Source organism: Thunnus albacares, chromosome 22, assembly GCF_914725855.1.
Source record: "Thunnus albacares chromosome 22, fThuAlb1.1, whole genome shotgun sequence".
Lineage (NCBI taxonomy): Eukaryota > Metazoa > Chordata > Actinopteri > Scombriformes > Scombridae > Thunnus > Thunnus albacares.
The window spans coordinates 19,095,486-19,119,989 of NC_058127.1; the positions used below are offsets into that span (position 1 = coordinate 19,095,486).

The 24,504-nt window shown below is 38.9% G+C and overlaps 3 protein-coding genes across 9 annotated transcripts; 2 read left to right on the forward strand and 1 right to left on the reverse strand.

The window, feature by feature from the left end:
- The first annotated feature begins 34 nt into the window (after nucleotides 1–34).
- Nucleotides 35–10,638, forward strand: LOC122973415 (membrane-anchored junction protein). 5 transcript variants are annotated; one of them, XM_044340890.1, is made up of 10 exons: nucleotides 35–120; nucleotides 484–591; nucleotides 1,633–1,678; nucleotides 1,830–1,905; nucleotides 2,220–2,330; nucleotides 3,235–3,263; nucleotides 3,476–3,615; nucleotides 7,499–7,565; nucleotides 9,560–9,771; nucleotides 10,291–10,638. In XM_044340890.1, the coding sequence occupies exons 1-10, from the start codon at nucleotides 50–52 to the stop codon at nucleotides 10,328–10,330; spliced, it is 900 nt and encodes a 299-aa protein (XP_044196825.1). In that variant the 5' UTR covers nucleotides 35–49; the 3' UTR covers nucleotides 10,331–10,638. The 5 variants fall into 5 exon arrangements, with proteins under 5 accessions (XP_044196825.1, XP_044196826.1, XP_044196827.1 ...); XM_044340891.1 differs by having other exon boundaries at nucleotides 7,502–7,565; XM_044340892.1 differs by lacking the exon at nucleotides 35–120 and adding an exon at nucleotides 131–215.
- Nucleotides 10,639–11,365: 727 nt separating this feature from the next.
- Nucleotides 11,366–18,880, forward strand: gpha2 (glycoprotein hormone subunit alpha 2). Of its 2 annotated transcripts, XM_044340900.1 has the most exons (4): nucleotides 11,366–14,939; nucleotides 17,172–17,304; nucleotides 17,553–17,737; nucleotides 17,822–18,880. In XM_044340900.1, the coding sequence occupies exons 2-4, from the start codon at nucleotides 17,184–17,186 to the stop codon at nucleotides 17,924–17,926; spliced, it is 411 nt and encodes a 136-aa protein (XP_044196835.1). In that variant the 5' UTR covers nucleotides 11,366–14,939; nucleotides 17,172–17,183; the 3' UTR covers nucleotides 17,927–18,880. The 2 variants fall into 2 exon arrangements, with proteins under 2 accessions (XP_044196835.1, XP_044196834.1); XM_044340899.1 differs by lacking the exon at nucleotides 11,366–14,939 and having other exon boundaries at nucleotides 17,037–17,304.
- A 1,436-nt stretch (nucleotides 18,881–20,316) lies between these two features.
- On the reverse strand, nucleotides 20,317–23,643 carry LOC122973419 (glycoprotein hormone beta-5-like). 2 transcript variants are annotated; one of them, XM_044340901.1, is made up of 3 exons: nucleotides 23,243–23,643; nucleotides 22,056–22,260; nucleotides 20,317–20,771 (listed from the first exon to the last, which is right to left on the reverse strand). In XM_044340901.1, exons 2-3 carry the CDS (start codon nucleotides 22,257–22,259, stop codon nucleotides 20,583–20,585), a joined length of 393 nt encoding a protein of 130 aa, XP_044196836.1. In that variant the 5' UTR covers nucleotide 22,260; nucleotides 23,243–23,643; the 3' UTR covers nucleotides 20,317–20,582. The 2 variants fall into 2 exon arrangements, with proteins under 2 accessions (XP_044196836.1, XP_044196837.1); XM_044340902.1 differs by lacking the exon at nucleotides 23,243–23,643 and having other exon boundaries at nucleotides 22,056–22,432.
- Nucleotides 23,644–24,504: the final 861 nt, after the last annotated feature.

The following is a 24,504-nucleotide window of genomic DNA, read 5'->3' on the forward strand; positions in this document are numbered from 1 at the left end:
CCATAGTGACTCCTGCTCTGACGCAGCTGATTGGAAGACGATATAGCCAATGAAAGAAGCGGAAGGCGGGAATTCGCCCTATCCTGCAAATCAGGATCGGGTCAAGCGTTTGATTGATAGGTGCGGTTTTAACTGTTGACGTCTTGGTGGAGGGTGAAGTTAGTTTACTGGACGACCGAGCAATTTCATGCTCCATATTTTCTCTAGACATTACGGTACTTTTGAGGGAGGGAGCGAAAGAGAGACAGTAGTTGCCTAGGTTATATTATTATATAGTATAGTATATATATGTATAGTATAGTATAATATAGTATATATTGAAACTTATTACAGGAGTAAAGGCAGAGGTTAGGTTGCATCTGAAATGTTGTTCATGATAGCTAGCTAGCTAGCTAAACAATTCATGTATTATGCTTGTTCATTGAACCAACCACCTCATCAGTTCATTCATTCGTTAATCTGTTTATTTTATGACCACTGTAGGTCAGCCATGTCACTACAGGCCTTCCTCTTCCCTCTCCCTGAAACTCGATTCTTCAAAGCAGGTAGTTACATCTACAAGTTCAAGATCAGAGGAGGCAGCAGCTACAGGCAAGACAGAAAAAGCTTACATCTTACCCCACAGCCCCCCCTGTTTATCTAATGTCTACTTTTTGCTCCAGTTGTTTTCCCTTTGGTTAGAGCAAGGTTCCTAAGAGAGCACAGTCAGGTTTAACTCAAGGCTGAGTCTAAAGGGGAGCAGAAACCATGAAGACAGTGACCTGCTACTTCAACTAAATCCTATTTTAAAACCCAAGTTTGAGATGGGATTCAGTGGAAGTAGTGGGGTGTAAAGTGCTCTAGTTGCATGTCTTGGTGATGTCCTTCCATATATGAGCATGCATCGCAAGCTTAGGATGAAATACAAATGATTTTGAGACCAAGATAGCAACTACAGGCATAAGAGTAAGTCTCTTTCTGCCATTCTTCACATATTTTCTTCAGAGTAGAGCGAAACTGCATGCAATCTCAAAATCAGTAAGTCAAGCAAATACAGGCCATTCTTCCTTTCCCCTTCTCTCCTCCAGATTCAGTCCTTTAAACCATTGCAAAACGCTCCTCAATTGCAAAAGCAGTTGGGGATACATCTGGGCTTCAGGCAAGAGAGGAAACATTGATCTCTTCCTTCTTTTCAACTATTCGTTCAATACTGTTCTCTAAAATGGCTACTGTTACATGTTCTGATGTGAGTTTTTCTTGACTCGATAACGTTTCTTGAGAAAGAAAAAAGGATTCCAACCCCCACAGGATCTGACAGCTTTTATTCAATGACAACATCTTAGAGTAAAGGTTCTAACACATCCTGGAAAACCCTCATGACTAAAGAAGACACTTTTATCTAAACTATACCAGATGTTTTTGACACTGGAGACTCAGCAGCATAAGCAGTGTTATCTTTTCCTTACCGTTTGATTTTTGAGCTCAAATGTCTTCAAGCTCAAAAACCTTTTAATGCTGCATCAGACAAGGATTTTGACTGATTTTAATCAGCTTTATATTTGAAACAAGCTACCAAAATTGGATCTGCTACAACTGAATAACAATACTAGTGTGTTGTGAACATATTGTAATGCATTTAACATATTTCACCAGTGGAGAGGAGGTGATAGAAAGACACAGGTTCGACCAAGAACTGGAGGTAATTATAGATCCTGCTTGCCGTCCTAGTCAGTCTGTCAGTATTCACGTTTGTTGTGTTGACTAAATGATTCGATCTGTTCTTTATGAAATTAATTATCTGTTTTCACAGTGAATTTATTCATTCTTTCTTTCTCTTATTCTGTTTTCAGGAAATTATCAGAACTGTTCTGGGCAACCTGGACAGTCTCCAGCCCTTCTCTAGCACCAACTTCAATGTCTTCCCATGTATCCTTCACTCGAACTGCATCAGTTTATTCATCCACATGTCTGTCCATCCAGCTATCCCATCATTCCTTTTTCATATCCTTCATATATTCCCTTCATCACACTTCCAGCCTTACACAACAGTACTTACACATCTCACCTTTGTCTCCTGTCCACTAAGTCATCCAGATGGACGTAACGCCTCTATACAGCATCTTAGAATCACTATAATACTAAATACCGCTCAAGTAATACAGCTACTGATAACCTACTTTCAAATGTACTAGACTACTAGTACACTGTAGTCACTGTTTTTTGTTAACTGTGGCTACCAGATAAGAAGCGGTGGGAGGGAATGTCTATGGTGATGTGCAAACACAGTGAGGGGAAGCAGAGAGCCTACCCGTTTATTCTTCTCCTCTACCTGGAGAAAAACATGCAGGATGGTGAGGATGAGTGCACATGTGCTAACACAGCACAGTACACTCAGTACAGCACCCGTTCATTATTCACTCAATGTGCTTGTTTAAGTCAAGTCAGTTTATATGGCACAGTTTAAAAACAACCAGCAGTTGACCTAAGTGCTTTACACAAAGAGAAAATAAAATGTAAAGAGCAGTTACCAATGACACACAGACAATGACAAAAACACATAAACACACCTAGAAAGCTGAAGAATACAAGTTGGTATTTAGCCTTGATTTAAAACATTTGATGGTGGGAGCTGATCGAACATGGAGAAGGAGGCTATTCCACAACTTGGGCTCTGCCACAGAAAAAGCATGGTCACCTTTACACCTCAAACGACTGTTTGGGATGGAAAGTAGCATCTTATCAGATGACCTCAGAGCTCTGGGAGGAGCTCTGATATATGTTGGAGCTAGCCCGTTTACAGCTTTAAGAACAAACAGTAAAATTTTAAAATCAAGTCCTAATTTCACTGGTAACCAGTGCAGTGACATTAACATCAGAGTAATACGGCACAATTTTTTAGATTTAGTCAGCGGACGTGCGGCTGCATTTTGCACCAGTTGAAGGTGCAACAGGGTGGTCTGACTGACTCCAAAATACAGGTGAGAGGAGATAAAAGCATGGATTATTGTCTCAAATCACTAAAAGAAAACATGTTTAGATGAAGTTGTGGTCACAGGAAATTGTGAACACTGACACATACTGTCTCATTGAAGGTCACAGATCAACATGTTAGTTCTATGAACACAGATCAAGCTATGTATTGGGGCAGTTTAGGCTCCATAGGCCTGATGTGCTGGTCAGCCATAAAGGACCCTTCACATAAGATACTGTTCAGGCATGATGATGTCTCACGTGGATTTATTTATCTTGTTCCAGGAAAGCAAGCAGAGAATCAGTTGAGCCCAGTGAGTTGATCTTCTATTATAACGCATACATATTAAACTAAGTGAGAATACAGGCAGGATAGTTTATGTTGTCATATCAAATTGTTTCGTACATCATATTGTATGATGTGCCTAATATTTAGCCACAGCTTGTATACACTGTACTGTATATGTCCCCTATGTATGAATGCATGTTGAAGCACAAAATAATGACCATAGTTTATGTTTTTTAGGAGAGAGAGGAAGTGCAGCATGTCCCATCTGTTTCTCAGCCACAGTCAAAGCGCTGTAGGAGAGATTCACCACTAGAGGACGCCATAATAAAGGACTTAATGAAGGACATGGAGGCTGGGAGCAAGGGTTCCACTTTTGGGTGAGTGTCTGCTGTATTACTGTGGCCTTCAGCTACATTTAGTCTGTGTTTATCACATTTGACTGAAAGTAAACACAAATTTGTGGTTCTTACAATGTTCCATGAAACTGGACTAAATGTTAGTAAGTAAGTTAAGAAGTTTATATATATTTCAACAAAAACCTTATTAAAGTTTCAGGGCTACAGGGTGACAATACCATCACGTTTGCTCCAAAACATCCATCCTGTGCTAATACAAAAACACACTGGCTCCTAGTTTGTGTCTGTGTTTTCAAGTGTGTGTCTGTCTATATGGTGGCTATCCATAAATATGTTATCAAAACACAATGCTTATGGTAGTTGAATCAGTTATGAGTTAAACTGAGTTATTCTTATTCTCTCATCTGGGGTTGGGTGATATAAATTTGTCTACTGTCAGAGATTTTGCCTGTTTATACTCTTGTAGCTATCATTTGAATATCTCTGTGTCTATTAGGTCATTGTGGGCACAGTTGCAAATCACTGAGCAGGACTGCTTCATGACAATTTTACATTTTTGTGTGATTTTTCTTAAAAATTAAAACTTCAAAAACAGATGTTTTCATCTTGTTATTTTATCAGTTTTACATCGACTTTTCCAGAAAATGTACAATAGCATGCTATATATCAATATTACGATACCATATTACACTATTTAGCATTTTATCCATATTGCTTACTTTGTACTCTAAAAATGCAACATTCAACAAAAGTGTGAGGTTGCTAACTGGACAGGCTGAAGGTAAGGAAAGAGGAGGACACAAAAAGCCCCTCTCTCTCAGCTATGTGTGATATAAGAATGACAAAAAACTGTGTCTTTGTATCATCACCGCCTTAATGAAAAGACTGTGAAACAGGCATTATTGTCAGTTTTTTTTTTTTTGAAACAATGAGCAGTAACAACCATGTTTATACTGACAAAGTTAAGGATGGTTGAATTGATTTGTAAAGCTTCATTCCTTATGGTCTTTATTGCTATTAAAAGCATCACTTGTTCACGCTAGGATCACTCACGTTTGCACACACTTGTATGCACGTATTGTAGAGGTGAAGATAAGTTTTCCCATTCATAGACATCCATCCTGACAACATCTTGTCTTACAAGAACACACACACTCATACGCTCCAGTGAGTCTCGCAGTTATGAAACAGACAAGAGGCGAACGGGCGCCACCTCAATCACTCTGACAGTCAGATCAGTGGGGCTTAAATGATTATTTAAAATGCACCCCCACACACACACAAACAAGGTTTTGTCCTCCAATTAGCTTGTATTTAACTTATATAAACAGAATTGTCTCTGTTGTTTCAACGTGAGGAACACACTCAGATGCACAAACTGTGTAAACATCCTGCAAACAGCAGGGCCTCAAGCATCATTATCAGTTCACAGGAAAACAAGTTTCATTGAGCAACTCTCATTGCATTACATTCACCACACTGACCATCACACTTACTCATACTTAATAAAGGTACCGCACATAAACACAAGAATACACATGCTGTAGAAAAACAATTAACTGTACGTGTTTTTAAAAATATATCAAGCATACAGTGCACACTGACAGCAGTGTCCTTTCTAATCTTAGAAGCTTCCCACAGACTGCTGAATCATTGATGGCATTCATCTGTGTGTGTGTGTGTGTGTGACTGTGTATTAGTGTCTACATGATGCCCTGGAGAGACAGCTGGTTTGTTTTTGTGTTAAACCTGCTGGAAAAATGGGAACAGAAAAGTTTCTAGGGTTTGAGTTGAGTTTCAAAGAACAAGTGTGGACGTTGAACTAACAAAAATAGACAACTTTCTGCTCATCAGCACTTTCTTTGTTTCCATACATCTTTAATGTCATTGACTGTAGTGCAGTTAATGACAAAATGTAAAGGCAGAATATTATTTTAAATATACGTCTGGCATATTTTAATGATGGTAAACTCAAACTGTATGCTCAGGTCCTTTGTTTGATGATTAGAAGAATGTGTTGGAGTTCTGGTCATAAGTGGACCCCATCTTCTTTTTCTTCTCTTTCTCCTTCCGCATCAGGAAAGACACCTTTTTGGGCTTGTTCTCCAGATGAGAAATGCTGCTCCTCTCTTGGTCCACTTTCTCTTTCACCTCCTATGTTTTCTACTTTAAAGGGGCCATATTATGCCCCTTTTCCACAAGTTAACACAGTTCCCTGGGGTCTTAATAAAATGTATCTGACATGGTTTGGTCAAAATACAACAAGGATCAAGCACCATAGCTGCCTTCTCATCCTGTATAAACAGCCCTGTTCAGAACGTCCAGTTTGAGTGTAAATAAACTTAGATTTTGCTGTGATTTTAATTGCAATAAACAGATCAAAAGGATGCTGAAATAACTACATTGTGATGTCGATTTGTAAAAAGCTTGAATTCAGGACAAATTGCAAGATGACAAGCAAACAACTTTTAAAATACTTGTTTTCTGAATGGAGTTCAGATTGATCAGAGCTATGCTAACATTGTAGCTGCTCCATCCACATTCAAAATAATGTCACCTAAGGCGTAATTAAAGCAGCAACGTTATTGTTTATACATATAGATATCTATATACTGTGTAACTTAAAATTATATAAATTATATAAACTCACCGGCATTTAAGATGTTTATTACTGATGACAGCAGCTGAGGTGGTGTGTAACTCCGGTGTTAGCTCTGGCTAGGTTGAGAAGATAAATCCACTTAATCCCAAAAGTTTTTTTTTTTAAAAAACTCCTCCCGCCATTAAACTGCTCTGGATCAGAGCAGAATCTGGTGTTTATTCCTCCAGAGGACGAGACAACAGCAGCAGCACCGCAGGACTCTGCTTCCCGGCCTCCCCGTCTGTCGGCAAGCAGCGGCTCTGTCCCCTGGTCCAGCCCCGCAATGTGCAAATTTTTCACCCTTAGCTTAGTTTAGCCTAGCTTCGCCCCCATGTGACATAAGAAGGGGCATCAAATCAGAATGGCTGTTGAAACAGAGCAGGCCAGCCCACACTAAACTGACTGGGTGATCTTATTTTACATTTTGAATGTTAGTAGCCACATCAGAGACCCAAATACATATACACAAGCACTGAAAAAGTTTTTCATAATATGGCCCCTTTAAGGCAGGGCTCCTTTAATGCAGACCCTTGTCTCATACTTATCTGCAGCCATGACGCTTGTCGCACGTTTTGTGGTGTATTTGACTCAGACTTTGGCAAAAGAATTGAAATTGTCATTGCCTCATATACTTTTTATAAGGTAAGGGATATTATGTGTATTTTTATATAGTGACTGCAACATCAGTGTCTTTGTCGATGCTACATTGGTGTGTATTTGTTTCAGTAAATGAATTCAGTGATATTTAAGCTAAGCTACTGTAGGTCTATTGAATGCCTTCGGTCTGTCAACGCTTTTGAATATCTGAGATGGTGCATATCTAATTTTATAATGCCGTACCCAAATTGGTTACACTCTTACTGACAGTAGCTAGATTTGTTTTATAGTATTGGTTTGACATACAAGTTGAATAAATTGTATAAATGAAATGGAGCAAAATTTAGAAAGAAAACCTAATTGCAAAGATTTGGATTGTCTTTCTTCATTCTTTACCAATAAAAATCAAGTTTTCATTTACAACAGAGCAGCCTTGTTCATTTCATGTAATTTTTACATATTAAGTCTCAAATTAGTCTAAGAATCCAGATAAATAGGACTACATGTGGTATATTCTGATTCTGATGATCACTACATAACTATGAAATCTGTAACAAAACTTTATTTTAAAGTAAAAAGGAAAGTTGCTTGAATATTAACTTGTATAGAGCTTTTGAGTTTTATGTGACAATCACTGCTTTCAAAAGAAATTTTTCTCTCTAACAACAGGGCTCACATGGACAATCCACATGCAGAGGGAAAAGTCAAGGAACATCCAGGACATACTGACAAGGTGATTCTTTTTTTTATTCATTCATCAAGTTCAATCTTTTACTCATCACATTTAACTGGTGAACTGATTTGTCACACTCTTAAATGTCAAATAAAAAAAGACAGGTGATTTCATTTTCCCATCGTTGTTTAGAATGACTTGACAATTCATCTTTTAGTTTCCATCTTACAACACTCTCTTGTTTCCTCTCTACCACATATATAAACACACACTCGTAGCATCTCTGTCTTTATTGCAGCCCCAGGCTAACATTAGTGCAGACAGGTAGGATAACAAGTGTGATTAAGGTTAATAATAGCATTACATCAGACAGAGAGTGTACGTGTTTCAGTGCAATTGTGTGTATGTAGAAGAGTGTGTGTTTCTGGTGATGTGCTTCAGTTTGATTAGCAACAAAGTCCCAAAATTACCCTCCACCCAGTGCTCTTCTTGTCCATGGCCTTTCATGTCATCTGACCCTGTTCTTTTTTTATATACTTGTCCACTTTGACTTTTTTTCTATCTTCCCTTCTCTAGCTGTGCCCCCACCCCCACCCCCACCCCCCCCCACCCCATACACACACACACACACACACACACACACACACACACACACACACACACACACATTTGTTTCAAGTGGAAAAAATGATTTAAACTAATTATGTCAGCCCAGCGAGTTATTTATTTTCTTTACTGAGAGGGAAGTGCCATTAACAAGGCTACAAAGCTTTAAAAAGGATTAGGTTTGAACACTGTGGTGATCTCAAGGTGGTTCAGTGGTGAGCCTCACAGCAAGAAGGTCCTGGGTTGAAACCCCAGCCATCCCAGATCCTTTCTGTGTGGAGTTTGCATGTCCTCCCCGTGTCTGCATTGGTTTCCTCCCACCATCAAAGATATGTATGTTTGACATGTATGTTGGGGTTACTCCTGTCAATGCCCCTGACCAAGGCATGGGAAAAGAACTTGAGTTGGTCCCAAGGCACTGCACCGCAGCTGCTCCTAGTATAAAGGATGGGTCAAATGCAGGGGACAAATTTTGTTTCAATGTATGTGAGTGCTAAGAAATGACAATAAAGAAATCTTAATCTTTCAGGGTATGTGATTATTGCACAAAAAAACAGAAGAATAGTAAACAGACTTGGGAAAATATTGGGTTTTCAAATATACTGTACATTTAAATTCAAGCTCATTCAGTTTAATTCACGGTAATAAAGACAGCAGATTTACCTCTCAAAATGTGTGGGTTTTTTAAGCAATGGGCTCTCAATTTCAGACAGAAGTAGACAAAAGCAGGCTTCTGATTTTTTGTTAGCGACCGTTGATTTTACCGACTAAATGACGACATTTGTCAGCACATCTAATTAGCTGTAGCTACCCACGTAGCTAACTAACATTTACTCTCTCCAGTTGAGTTTTAATGTTTTTCGCTGACTCATGTGACTTTGAGAATCCTGCAAAACGGCCTTAAATATAACATTTGATATACATTATGTCATGCTAACTCGGTGCCTTGTAACATTACCTCAAACTCCGATACAGCATTCGGGACTGTTGCTACACTAGTTACCACGCAGAGGATTGGTAAATTATGAACAGGGCTAATCTGTAAAATAATAACATAGTTAGCTAATGATATGCTAATTCTTCACCTTGGAAGTAATTGCTAGCTACTACTATAGGTGGTAAGCTAGTTAGCCTGACTTGCTAACATTAGTGGCTTACAATACAGCAGATAAACATTTTTTATTCTGCTCTTGAATTTTTGATTTTGGAAAGACAGTAAAAAAGACATGACTGCCCAATCTCTCCTGTATATACAGAGTATCGCTCTTACTACAGTCCCATACACACCGCGTCAAGATGGGGTATCCAGTTAGCTATGGTTGCTAAGCTATTGGACAATTGCTGTTTGGATGCAGGGTTGTTAGCAAAAACTCAAATTAAATTTGCATTTCTGTAAAAAGTTCCTCTCAGTTTCACTATTATTTCAATTTCTCAATCCTCTTCTACAGAAAGGGACCAAAGGGTTTGCTGAACCCCAAGAAGAATCAGGTGTCAACACGTTCAGGGGAAGTTCAGGAGAAGTGCCTCCTGGGACAACAGAGGACATGGAGGAGGAGGAGGAGGAGGAGGAGGAAGAGGAGGAGGGCGATGAAGAGGGAGAAAATGTAGACTCTGTCCCCAGGTCACCTGGGAGGCCAGGAATTCTGACTCGACTGGCCAGGTTGGTATAACAGCACAGTGGTCAGTGAGCAGCTACACTAGAGAACTTCCACTAGAGTAGCCAGCAAATACTGAATGTTTAAATAGTTTGTCTATCGCATGCTACGGGCCAAAACTGACAGTTAACATAACAGCAGATCAGGAAATCTGCAAGGATATGAGTCAGACCTGTGGAGATGATTGATATTACAGAATATTTGATTGACTTTTACACAGGAGCAACAAAAGCTGATTAGTGCTGCAGATCTGCAAGAAAAAAAGTTGTCAAAGATTAAAATGGATTGGGGGAAATCCAACTTTGATGAGTAGAAATCACAATATCCCCGTGCAATGTCTGTTGAGACAAGCTTAGACGCCAGATGTCCCCAGGCACATCAAAAGTAACTCCACTTTGAAAGAACGTGCCAAACAATCTTACAAATGTTGTCTTTCTAAGGTAGTAAAGAGCAGCCATATGGACATACAGTAGCATTAACCAAGTGTGCAGTTTGTTCACTAGAACCTGTCTTTCTCTTTGCAGCCATATCTTCCCCTTCTCCTTGTTCTTCAGAGACCTCTGAGAGCTGTCACAGAGAGACAGGAGGTTTTACTCCTCTCTGGGTTTGTTTGGTTAAAATTCTGCTCCGAGCGAGTGTTTTGGTTTCTCCAGGAACAAGATTTCATAGACTGTTCATTTTCTTATTTGATCATCTTTTTTGTGTTTTTCTGAAATTTTCTCCTCTTATTCTCTTGTCATACATGTTAGACTTTTCAATAGAGAGATTTTTTTATTTTTTTTTAAATATGCCCTGTTGTTTCAGTCCATCAGTCCATCTTTCTGTTTGTAGTGTTGTCAAAAAGCAAATAAATATTATTACTCTTTTCTTTACTATACCGTTCATGGTTGTTTTTGTGATTTTAAGTCATTATATCATTCTATTATGATTGCTGTTGGCTTGCTTACTGGAACAGTATCAACGTCTGTATACTGGATGGTTGTATCTTTGGTTTTTATAGTGTCGTTATACAGAATCAGAGACTGATCTCCCTTCTGCGTCTTCTATTACTCCATAGATGTGGGTATTATTTTCTCTTAGATCTACTTTAATCAATCTTATAATCACACTATGCGAGCTTCTGCCCTGATCGTGTTTTTTTTTCTATTTTAATACAATGAAAATGCAGTTTAATGCAGTTTATGGATTTATATTATGTGAAATGTGAATAAGCAACTAGTGGTTTCAGGTTTCCTCAGTTCCTCAGACTGTCAAATGAGTTCACAGGAACACATTCCGAGGCTTTATTCTGGTAATTGACGGAGACAATGCCGGCTCTTTCTTAATATTTCCACTCCTCTGTTTGTGTGTGTGTGTGTGTGTGTGTATTGAGTGTGTGTCCACATAAGTGCACACCTTGAGCTTCAGTGAGTATCAACTCCACTTTCCTGTCAATCTAAATTAGTTAAATGTTCTACCCGTGCGGTTGTGAGTGTGTCAGATGAAGACGTCTTATTATCCGAAGCATTTTAAAGACTTTAGATGATCACGTACACACAAAACAAAAACAACCAAATGTGTTAATTGATTCATTTTAACAAAGGGACGTGTGTGTGCGTGTGTGTGTGTGGGGGTGTGGGTGTGTGTGTGTGCCTGCATGCATGCACGTGTCCATGCTTCATGTATGTGTTTATATATGGGGTAAATGGGTCAACTGGACTGAAACATCATCTTAGAAACAGGAAAACTTTGCCTAATCCTCTCCTTATATTGTCATAGAGCACAAAATAACACACACATAATTTATCTTACACACACAATATCCTTTCAGACATAATGATACACACACATAGAGTACTTCACATAACAGACACAAGTGTATACATATACACATCTCATACACTACTACACACACATACACCATAGTAACATACATTCAGTTTTACACACACATACACATCATATAGTCTCACAAACACACACACACACACGTAGAAATACACACACATACACACTGATGTTAAAATAACAGGGCAGAAGTGGAAGCGGACACATTAATGATATTATAGTTATTCAAGACGCCACGGTTTCCAAGGCAGCCGAGAATGACGGGGCCACTGAGCGATACAAACATCAGTCACCCCGCTGAGTCACACTGGAGAAATGTGTGTGTCTGTGCGTATCTGTGTGTGTGTGTGTGTGTGCATTTTAAGTATAAGAGAGTCGCCAGTTTAACAAAGTTCATTCACGTCTGTCCCATCTGACGAGGGGCTGGTGGCCATTCAGATGAATAGTCTCTCTCTCTGTCTCTCTCTCTGGTTGGCATGGAATCAGAAGAAACACACACTGCGGCCGTCCGTGCAAATTCACAGTCAATACACTAATAGTTTTGTGTGTTTGTGTGTGTGTGTAGGTGGGGGTTTAGGTGATGGTGTCACACATTCCGTTTTCCATTGACATAACTAGATTGGGAATGTTTGGGGTAGAGGGGCCATAAGATGATAATTGTGTTTTCCTTAGGTGTGTGTGAGAGAGAGAGAGAGAGAGAGAATATGTGTGTGTGTGTGTGTGTGTGTGTGTGTGTGTGTGTATGCGACAGTGGAAGCCATAGTCCACCACAGCATCTATCCTACATTTGTAAATATATTACTAAAATGTTAAAATGATGTATAATTATTGCTAATTATTGCTGTCTCTACTGTCAGAAGAAACACGTGCTTACAAAAATTCACATCTTCAATCTGAAAAACAGAATTTTAATGTCAAATTTTTCTTCTGTAACTAAGATTCTACAAGCATTTAATAATTCAGCCTTAAAATTAAACCATCCGTGTAAAGGGTAAATGTTTTCTTTCCGTCAGTTTCTTATCAGGTCTTTTTTTGTGTGTGTAATCAGGGCCGTAGCTGCCACTGAGGACGCAGGTTCATGTTCAGGCTATTGTTATAATTTAAAGTTATACTGTACATAGTGGGTTGTCAAAAGACAAGTAACAATATTTTCTAGACACAAATTTGATCAATTTGAAAGTTTAATTAGGAAATTTTCCCACTTGGCAGAGTAGAAAAAAGAGGTTATATTTTATGAGTTTCATGAAAAGGAACTCCTTGATATGTATATGTAAAATTTTTACAGAATTGTCATGCTTCTTAAAAATGATTTACAGATGGAGGGGCAACTTTGACCAAAGACTTCAGTATACTTGTAAAATCTTGGACGACACTGACTGTAAATCAGTGTGACAGTGAAAGTAAGACTTTTCTAAAACTAGTGAAAATATCTGCCAGTGTAGTGAGAATATTTTCAAACTGTTTCCAGTGCAAAAATCAACTAGTTTTATTTCTAAAGTTAAGTTTCATTATTCTTGATCCTTGAGTCTTATTCTTTCTTTAAGATACAGACATTTATTTCCAGAAGATTCTAGTTGAATTCTTTTGGAAATAGTTTGAAATGTTCTTACTGCTCTGGCAGACTTTTTGCACAAGAAAATAAGGTTTTAGGACTCAAATAAAGACAGAAATGATTTGGAAAGCTGAGCTTTTGTAGTGGACAAATAAGCTTGAAAGAATTAAAGAAGTCCTTGTTTTTCCTGCTCAAATCTGACTGAATACAGTACTGATCCTCTAAAATTGTTTGGAGGATTAAATTTTTGTCATTTCATAAAGCCATTTGTATCTGCAGTCTGCATTTCAGAGTCTGTGGCAAAAAAAAAGTGAAACAGCAGTGATGACTGCACAAAGATGCATCCAGGATCCAAAGATTAGTAAGTTAAACAAAATGAGTGTTTGCATCACATGCACCGGATCACCTCCAGCTACTGATAATTGACTGTGTTTTTATCATTTAGTGAGTTCATCGCATTAAATCTCTTTGCAAGACATTGATAGGTTCCTAAAGTAAAGTCATTTATTTATATAAATAGCCCAGTATCAGTGGGCTTTAGAGTCTATGTGGGTTTTGCAGGACCACAACTCTCCGGGAGGACAAGAAAAGGCTCATTGAAAAACCAAAAGCATTAAAGTAACCTCAGGAGAGGAAATTCAATTGGAGACCCCCCCGCCCCCTCCTTCTGATGACTGGAGTTGCTGATCCAGCAAATAAGACATTTATTCATTCACCCTGAAACCCAGATTCTCATGGAAACCCACCAAAAGTGAACAAAGCAAACCAATTTTGGGTCTTTGCAATGCTTTTAAAGAACTAAAACATATGGGGAGAGACGGGGACAGTCATCAGTGGTCAGATGTGGCAATGTCTGCCCTTTCTTACCATGTCACAGTAACTGCTGCAAAAAAATCCAACAAATAATCTGTAAGAAAGACTCTATTAAAAGGATTTCTTTACCCGCTGGAAGTTGGTTGCTAAGCTGACTTCCTCCGTTGAAGACAAGGAAGAGAAGAAGCAGAGCCAGGCGTTCCCCAGAATATACCCATCATGTGCCACACACACAGTTGACCCAAACCCACAATATCTTCTGACCCGACCCTGCCCTTCCTCCTGCAGCCACAAATGGAAAACCCAGGCACACTAAGTGTGTGTGTGTATGTGTGTGTATATGTGTGTGTGTGACAGAGAGAGAGAGTTCTTAAATTCAATTTAGTGTATTTTTTCAATTGTAGTGTGTTTCAATTGGCAGTCGAGGCCTAGAATATTATTTTTTCTGTGATTTTGTGTGCGTTCATGCCTTTATGTGACTATGTGTGTGTGTGCGTCTCCATGCATGCATGTATGAGGTACAGCTGTGTGTGTTCTTACTATTGTGGCAGTCCGTTGATGGAAAACTTATCTAGTTTTCCTCTGTGTCACAGCGGTCCCCCTAAAGGTTTCAACCAGAGAGGGAGGAGGGGCAGGGTGGAGGGACACAGAGATGGTTACACACTCCAGGAGAAAGACGAAGAGAGGATTTTTATTTTCATTTTTTGTATAATTTTCAAAAGACTGTTTACAAAGAGAAAAAAGGGGGACCTGTAAGAAAGGTAAAAAAAAAAAAAAAAAAAAAAAAAGATTCACACACTCTCGGCTCTCTAATTGTGGGTGTGTCCACAGCTACTGTATAAGTGCCTTCGCTCTTACCTGTGTTACTTATATCCCAGCACGAGGCTCAGAACAGACACACTCATACACACCTGTCAGTCGACACACCTGCTCTACACTCATCCAGGCTCGCAAGCTGCGCTCTCCACTCTACGACTCCAGGTAAGACTGAGCTCCTTTTAACACCTGACTTTAAATTAGGCTCAACTGTTGGTGGGATAGACTTTTAAATCCTTTGATTTACAATTTAGAGAGACACAATCTTTCCTATAGATTATAGAAGAACAGTCTTGTACAAGCCAGACTACACTGAAAGTGGCGTAAATTTGGGGAAAATACCCCTTTAAACCTTTTTATATCTACTAATATTTCAGACTTTGCAAATCTGCAGGCTTTTGCATGTATTCTTATTAGCTTCCACACTCCTATTTTTATATCAATATATTAAATGTAAATGTGTAAATTGCACATTTTTAGAACATTTACTTCTTTTTGTTAAGTTTTGCAGTGTGTGGAGAGGGTTTTTTAGTGTTGAGGGTTTCATTTTAAAACGCCTCACAATTATTGCATTAAGCACTAGTGCTAAACATTATTATTCCAATGACATCTTAATTCAAATCATACTGGAAGACAAAGACAAGACAATATGTGTCTCTTTTGAGTCTTTGGCATTTTGGGGATTTATTTTCCCCTCAGTAAGACTGTACATACAGTAGATAATGATTACAGGAAGACTGCATTCTATTAGCGTTGCTTAATACTGACTTAAATTAGGAATTTCAAGTTCTTGTGGTTGCAAAGATTGCACTCATGCAAATACGGGCAGTTGAAGCAGCCTCTATGTAACAGCAATTGCAAAGTTTCACTGCTTAAACTATTCAAAACAAAATGGTCTAATGTGATTTCAAGGTCAGTCTTTTAGAAACTACAGACCTGAATTGTTCATATATTTTTAATTTAAGAGGACATTTTAATGTAATTTATATTGAAGCATTCTGAGCTTTCTTGCTGAATGTGTACATATTCACAAATGACAAGTTATGTAAACAATAGTACCTTTTCCCCAAGGGTTTAGGAAAGTTTTTTAGGTCTATTTTGAGCATTTTTGTCAATATTGACTGACTGACACTGGCTCAAATTACAGCATCTTGGGCATTCTCACTTAACCTTCTTCTGCAGAAACTTTCTGAAACTGATAGATGGTGTTTGTGTTCAGGAAAGATTGGAAACTAAACAATTATAGGTTTCTGAGTGTGTCTATTCTGTACGCTGTATTGGTGGTCTTGTGTTTCCCGACCAGACTGAACACCAGCCCTCCCACCTTCACCTCCCATAGCAATTTGTAGCATATTACAACCCATTTTCCTCAAAGACAAACCAAACCTTCAGGCGTGGAAACCCCACATAAGAGGAAAAAGCCGGGCATTTCCCCCTTTCCGACCAGCTGACACAGGGTTAATTGCCACACACACACACAGTCTTGACCCGTTAATTTGGTCGTACCGGCAGCGTTAATGACGTCCCCAGGGCCGCTCCGCCATCATCACAGCCAGAGATTCCCAACGCTCCAGTTAGAGGGAAACAGAGCTGGAAAGAGCTGCCATAGTAGAGGGCAAGGGTCAGGAACATGAAATTCCCAGGAAAACATGACTTTATTGTTTACACACGTGTTGGAGCGTGTGTGTGTGTGTGTGTGAAGGGGGGCATGAGCACATGTGTACACAGACCCTCACTCAGGATCAAGCATGCATGTATGACACATGTAAGACATATATTCAAAGTCAGGACTTTCATTCATGTACAGTATCTGATAATGTATTTGCTGTCATGTGTGCAGCCTACGTGTGCGTCTAGTCGGTAAAGTTGTGTACGTGTGTCAGCAGGTAGCTGTTAAATGAGGCAGACTGAAAAGATTAAGAGAGTATTGTTTTTATTCACATTAGCTGTTCCTCAGCTGAGTGACACACAGGCAGATATACAGGATGGGAAATCACCTCGGTAGGTGAAGGAGGGAGCTCAGGGCAACGCTTTGATTTGAGGAGAAAGCTCAGAAGCAGAAGATCACCTCAGGTTGTGTGGTCACTCAATCATGGTTTCTGCTGTTTCTTCAGCTCAGGAAACCACGTTAAGATGTGTCTAAAGAAGCGCTTGTTCCCAGCCTTTTTATGTATAGCATGTCTATGAGCATGGAGCAGTTCAACCAGAGATGTTTCTTTTTTAGATTGTTTCATGTGGTCTAAAGAGGTATCCAGTAATAATTTCAATTAGCAATTAATCATTTCAATCAACGATGTTGAGTACTATTTTGTATGATTTTTGTAAAAGTTGGAACTATTTTTTAAAAACTTGATGCTGGGGTCTTACATACTTTACCATTCTGTTTGGATCCTCCAGGCTGCCATCCAGATGTCGCTGTGCATGACCTCACATCTCTGCCTGCTGGTCCTACCAGTGATGTCACTGATGCTGCTCTTCTCTCCAATTGGTTGGAGCTATGAGAACCTCACCCCCGGGTGTCACCTATATCGTGAGTTTTACACGTTTCACACATTTGTTGGCATATCTTCATGATGAAATCTGAGGAAGAGAATCTATAAGCTTCCTTTTTGGGGGGTTTATGGGAAATGTGGTCTTGAGAACAGTAGAGTCAGCAGTTCCTCTAGTTGTATATTATAGATGAAGGTATCACAATAACTTAAACATTGATGCACTGATATTTTCAAACACACCTTCATGCTCACTCATCCGTCTGTCCTCTCCTTCCTCCTCCTCCAGCCTTCAACGTGACCATCCGCAGTGACCGTCGTGGCACGTGTAAAGGCACCCACCTGGTCCACGCCTGCGTCGGCTACTGCGAGTCCAGCGCCTTCCCGTCCAGATACTCTGTACTGGTGGCCTCCAACTTTACCCACAACATCACCTCCGCTTCACGATGCTGCACCATCAGCAAGGACGCCAAGGTGAGGGGGGAGGAGATCTGGGTGATAATGGGAGATGTACTTCAACATTGTATCGTTTTTGACCATTGGCTTGTCTTCTCTCAGGTCAAAGTTCGCCTGGACTGCCCTCAAGGTCGTCACCATGACGAAATAGAGATCCTGACAGCGAGGGCGTGTCGCTGCGACATGTGCCGCAAGTCCCGCTACTGAAACACCAAGACAGTATGCTGCATATCAAATGAACAACAAGATAACAACCAAATTACAGTTTAGTCAGTCCAGCGGTACAAACTTTGGTAAATAACTGAAATATGAGAGGGCAGGTTTTATTTTCAATGACGCATCAGTAACTATCTTTTTTCTATCTACAGTTTGTTGATTTGCTCTGAATGTTGAAGAAAATACACTTTAACTTATTTAAGTAAAACATGAATTGGCCTTCCACCATGTTACTGTGAAAATCAGGCTTTCCTTCATCAGTTTTCTGAGAACTAAAAGGAAAAATTTCAGTTGAAATCAATTCGAGCAGTAAAAACTGCGCTGATCAGTCACTCGGTTCTGTAATATTGAAATGGCCATTTTGGACTTTTGTATACGTGTTAAGATGCACTGTTTGTATGTGTGAGTGTGTCTGTGTGTTTGTGCAAGGGAGGCTTTTTAGGAAATTTGACTGGGACACATTTGTGTTTCTGTCACACTCACTACACATAAACTGAACCTTTTTTTATATATTTTTTGCTTTGAGATTTGGCAAACACTTGACTTATTACGCAGCTAGAAATGAAATTAGCCATGTTTCCCTTCATACTGAGTAAGTTTTAAAAAAGTGTAAGAGACTCCAGCATTGTAATCAATCAAACTGATTTCACCTCTCTTTCATATTTTGAAATACAGTACATTACACTGACAGTTAAGACAAGGGTGTTGGTTTACAGGTCGTCACTTAATTCACTTATATTAAACAAAAAAAGTCAAACAATTGTCAACTTAACATCAACAATAACCACTAAACACAGACAAGAGACTAAAGAATGTACAAAATTTATTTATATTTATGAATTTGAACTTAAGGACATTTTGTAAATAATATCTATTGATGAAACCAAAGAATGTTTGAGATGTCAATGAAATGAAAACAGAGAGACTGCACTGTATAATTTGTGATGAAACTGTATGTCAATAAATTTCTATTCTGCAAATGTAAATTGATTTAAGTGATTTCTTGATTTTTGTTCTTTCTTTACACACAAACAAACACACACACGCACACACACTGTGTTAACCACATCCCGCAGTCTTAACCAGCAGATGTAGTTTCTTCAGATAACTGAGCAAACTTTAACTGATGAAGGACTTAAGATGTAGTTTAAAGCCCAGCAAAAGGGCAAAAGGCTAGTAAGTGGCCCTTGAGTATTTTTTTTTAAGACGTTATAGTTAAAATACTTTAAAAAATAGTTTTAAAATATTACTTCCAAGGTCAAGGTGTTCTTCTTTCTCCTAGAGTGTTGTCATTCAGCAAGCAGGTAAAAAAAAGTCTCAGCTAAAGATTTAAGTAATTTTTAAAATGACCAATAACAAAAAAAGTAATAATAATGAATTGAGTCCAGCTGTCTAGCATTGTGAAGATATCAGTAATTACTGTTTTACAATCTGTGGAGAACAGATGCAGCCAAATACTAAATTAGAGCTTCAGGCAATATTTTCTTTATTTTTCTACATATAATGCAAACATGCCTGTTTTCAGATATACTGTTCTGAAATTCTGCATGGTTAACGTCATGTACTGTAAGGAATAAGGAATCACAGAGCTCTCATTTTGAAGTCAAATGCTTTCTCTGTTCATTTCTTTCTCCTTTCTTACATACAGACATACATCACTACACACATGGTCTTCAATCTACAGTTTAGCCAATGCTCTCACACTCTGACCTGGAAAAAGTCATTCACACACGTATTTTCTCTAGACTTGACTACTATAACTCTCCTCTCTGGCATAAACCAAAAGTCACTCTCTCACCTCTCACCAACTAATTCAGAACGCAGCAGCTGGGCTTCTTACTAGTTTTAACAGACGACATCACATCAGCTCAATTCTGGCTTCTCTCCATTGGCTCCCTTTTTGATTCAGAGTTGATTTTAAGATCTGCTGATCACTTTTAAAGCATGTCTGGGTCTGACCCAAGCTACATAACAGAAATGTTGGCCCCATATGAGCCAGTTGGGAGCGTTAGATCCTCAGGTGGGGCCTTTCTGCTGTTTCAAAGTCAAGGCTTAAATCTAAGAGTGACTTTTGCCATCAGGGCCTCTCGGCTGTGGAACGACCTGCCTGAGGAGATAAGACTCGCAGAATCAGTGACTTCTTTTATATCACTTCTTAAAACCCATTTTTATAGACCAGCTTTTATGTGATGTTGTCTTTTTATTGTTTTCATTCTTTTCATTTGTATTTATTCATATATTTGATGTTTTTTATTGTCTTTTATCTCTTTCACCGTATTTATCTTTCATCATCCCTCCGTCTTCTCTCTACTGTGTTTTTGTGTTCTTTTGTCTTCTTGTTTAAACTTCATCTTAACTTTACCTTAATTTTGTCTTGCTTTTGTTTGACCTCACTGTTTGGCTTTCTGTTGTTATATTGCTGAGAATCCTGCTTTTGCTTTGTCTCTCAAAGCACTTTGTAAACTCTTTTCAAACACTTTTAAAGGTGCTACATAATTACATTTATTATTATACCACTTTCTAACATTTCTTGCTAGAGAAAGTCAGAAAGTCACACACAGTCAAATATCTTGATTCCATCATTTTAATCTGTGTCATTCATATCATGTGTTGACAACATTGTTTTCTGAAAGTGGCGTCCTGCCCCTCAGAAGGTCTCACACTCGGTGTCCTGCGTGGAGCAGACGGCACAGTGGCAGTGCAGAGCCATGGGATAGTGGTAGAGAGAGGAGATGTTGGGCTGGCAGCCCGGCAGGCGGGCGGTCATGTGACGGGTACGACTGTACGTACACACACGGTGTTGTCGGTGGATGTAGGGAGGATCCGGCACAGGTTTCTGCAAGGTTCACACACACAAACATACACATGTTATTTTTACAGGCTGGTTGTGGTTCTCGCTGTGAGATAACCTCATTCTTATTATTAAAGTGAGAAGTAAACCTTTTCATTCTTTTTACTCAACACACAGACAAATATGTTGGTGTTTCAATCGTAGTAATAGTTGTATTTAATGCATTTTACATTAATCTCAACAGTTTATGGTTTCTTATTTTATTAATTAGCTTTAGTTACCTACTGTAACCCCAAAACCCCAAATTTTCATTTTTACATTTCAGTTTTTGTACAAATTGAACAAACAAGACATGTGAATTAGTGAGCTTTATTGGTGCTAACCCTAACCCTTTATTTTTAGCTTTGGACAGAGCTAGCTAGTTGTTTCCCCATGTTTCCAGTCTTTATGCTAAGCTAAGCTAACCTAACCAGCCTCTGGCTCGTGCTACATATATACGGTATAGAAATATTCTCGAATGCAACAGTACAAAATAGCATTTCTAAAGAAAAATATTCTGTACTGTCTTCCTTGTTCTAACTTGTATCTTGAGCACAGTTTTGGTCTCAGTGAGCTCACAGCGGTTGATGACACACACTCAGTACAACAACCTAGCGGGATGACATGTGATGACACGTTACTGTGAAACTGCAGCGTGAAGAGCTGATATTGTTCAACATTAGTCAGAGATCTTTACAATATAAAATATTTGCTACAGTTGCTTTGCATTTGTCTACATTTTGTGAGCATGTGTTGATTACATTCGTCATTCTTGACCTTGGAAATAATAGTTCAACTTAAGGTCCTCTTACAAGCTTTTTCTGAGCTTTCAGTTGCATCTTACCATCCATGGAGAAAAAGTTAGACAGTAGACCTTGAGTTGAGATTTGTTTAGTCAAATCAGCAAACTCGATTCACTAAAGAAGACTGATATACACAAAATGGTAGTTCGTGATCATAAGTTAAGGTCCACTTCTTGGTTTTTTCTGAGCTTTCAATTGCATCTTACTGTTTTCCATAGATGGAGGTCTATGAGATGCAATGGAAAGATCCAGAAAAAGCTAATAAGTGGACCTTAAGTTAGGATTTTTGTTGTTAGACTAGCAAACACCATCAACCTGAGGAATACAGTGAAATTGCAATATGTTTCTTTAACTATGTGACAGCTCCGTTGTTGCAAATTCAGAGCTTTTGACCTCCTGAACTTTTTCACTTGGGGGTCAAGGGGAATGTGTGTGTGTGTGTGTGTGTGTGTGTGTGTGTCTGTGTGTGTGTGAATGTGAGCGATACCTCCCAGGTGTGACAGCGCCCCCAGCAGGCCTCCGTGGTGATACGCAATCCCTTGCAGCCAGGCTTCTGGGCCACAAAGGAGAACTCTCGCACCGCACAGCCCCGGAAACTGTGGAGCGTGCTGGTCGTCACAGCAACACACACCACGGCTGCCCGGGCAACCAGGAGGAGTAGGAATGAGAGGGACAAGGGGTGCAGATGCATGCTGGGAATGATGGGTAGAGGAAGAAATAAAAAAGAGGGTTAAGTTAAGTGAACTAAGTTTGAAGGAAGGAATGATATTCTAGTTTTTATATCCATTATTCATCAGCTACAAGTGAGGGTCTGATACAGTTCACCTTAAAGGAAAAATGCCTTTTTTTCATGTTTATATTATTAGTGAAGAAACATTGTCTTGTGCTCCTCCCCTCCATGTCATTTGTCATGTCATTTTAAAATTAAAATAAAAGTTATCATAATAGTTTTTATAATCAGAACAGACTAAAATATTCAGTTTGGCATCTTGTGTAAAATTGATAATAAAAGGTTTAATTGCCAATATTTTACATCTTCAGGGGAAGCTCTTTACTGACTTCCCAGAGCAGCATATACTGTGACAGCCAGCATGACTCCCCCTGGTGTTTATTACAATGATGGCAGCCAAAAGTACTGATACACTGTAAAAAAATATATTTAATTTGAAGGGTAATTGATAATCCAAAAAATGAACCTTCAAAACAACAACAAAAATTAATTTCAATGCCATTTAAGTGAAAAATCTGACAGTGGACTGACACTTAATTTCAGCTGCATGAAAAGCATTTTTTCTCTTCTTGTCTGAGTCAGAATCGAGAGTCATTTCCTAAATGCTTGTATTTTTAAGCAAAACACTTAAACTGCACTGAAATAACTGGAATCAGCTCAAATCAGCCAGACTGTAGAACGTTTCACTTGTTTTAAGAGATATAGCACTGGAATGAAAATACTTTCCACACTAACATTACACTATGTTCCCTTATGTGTACAAAGACTTCATATAGGCTATGAAACTACACTAACCGTGGCGTAAAATAGCCTCTTTACTTATAATTATGTACACTTTTTAACCCTAAAGCAGTTCAAAGTCTCTTAGAAATTAATGATTAGTAAAGTTTTAATGCTATATACCTGTACTATATTACTTAATGAATGTTAAAAACACATCTCACCTTCTGAGTTGAGGGTCTTGCAGAGATTTGAGCTGCTGGAGTCCTGTGTGTCTCTGCTCGCACAACAACCAGTGAATGGAACCAATCTGTCTTTGTTGTTGTTTTTAGAAGGCCATTAGGGCGGACGGACACTCTGACATCATAGCAATTACAATGAAATACCATTAGAGACCCCAAGCCAGAAATAATGGAGACTCCCTGGAAAATACTGTTGCTTGTCTATGTTTTGTTAACCTCAGCCTGTATCTCTGTGTGTGTGTGAGCCAGTGTGTGTTCAGTTCTTTATCCAACTTTGCTCAGTGATGTGAAGAGTGTCAGTACTCAGCTTGACACCTACTCTGACTATGTGATTGTTGGTAATATGCAGAAAGAATTGTAATTTTAAACTTTTAACCCACAGAAATGGGTAAAAGCTACATTTCTATGACTTTAACAAGAAATGACAGACTTTACAAACTGTGCTGTTTCAGATTTTTGGATGTCATTTTGCTACTGTTTCAGATAGCCTTTGGTTTCCATTCATCTGTACAATGCAGACTTTGCAAATTGAATCTCAACACAACAATATTAATGACAAAACATTACGCTGATGGATTGAGATGGATTCCACTGTGATGGATTACATTACAATGTTGCTACATACAGGCCTACATCTGCTGGATGTGTAAATAAGCAACAGTTTGCTAAAACACTTCACCAGTTCATATTATAAGTTTAAAAGGTGATAATGTGTCAGTGTTAAGTGTGCAGCTTGTTTCTGCTGCCCTCAAGTGCCCCCCCCCCCCCCCCCCCCCCCCAAAAAAAAAGACTAAAACATAAAGGCTAAAACATACAAAAAACAGTGCCAAAGTCTTCTAAAACATGAATATTAAAATATTAAAGCTGCATTAATTAATCATTTACATGACTTGGAGGCAGCAGAACAGGCTGAAAACACAACACTGACATATCACTTTATAACGCTATTATGGTGAACACGTTAGCAAACATTTGATTATTTACACATTCAGCAGAGATGGAGCAACATCACCCTTCATTTCGAATTGTTTTTCTGGCCCTTTAGCTACCAATTGCTCCACTATGTTCACCAGCTAGTCGCTAAGCTGCCAGGTAGCATATTTATCAGAGCTTTTCCACTAAAACAGCTGCTGAGTGGAGTTTGCAGGCTGAAAAACTGAAACAATCAGCTAAAGGACACTGAAGAACAGCTCTGCAAAAGCTTAATCTAACAGCAGAGTGAAAGGACAATTCTTTGAGGATTC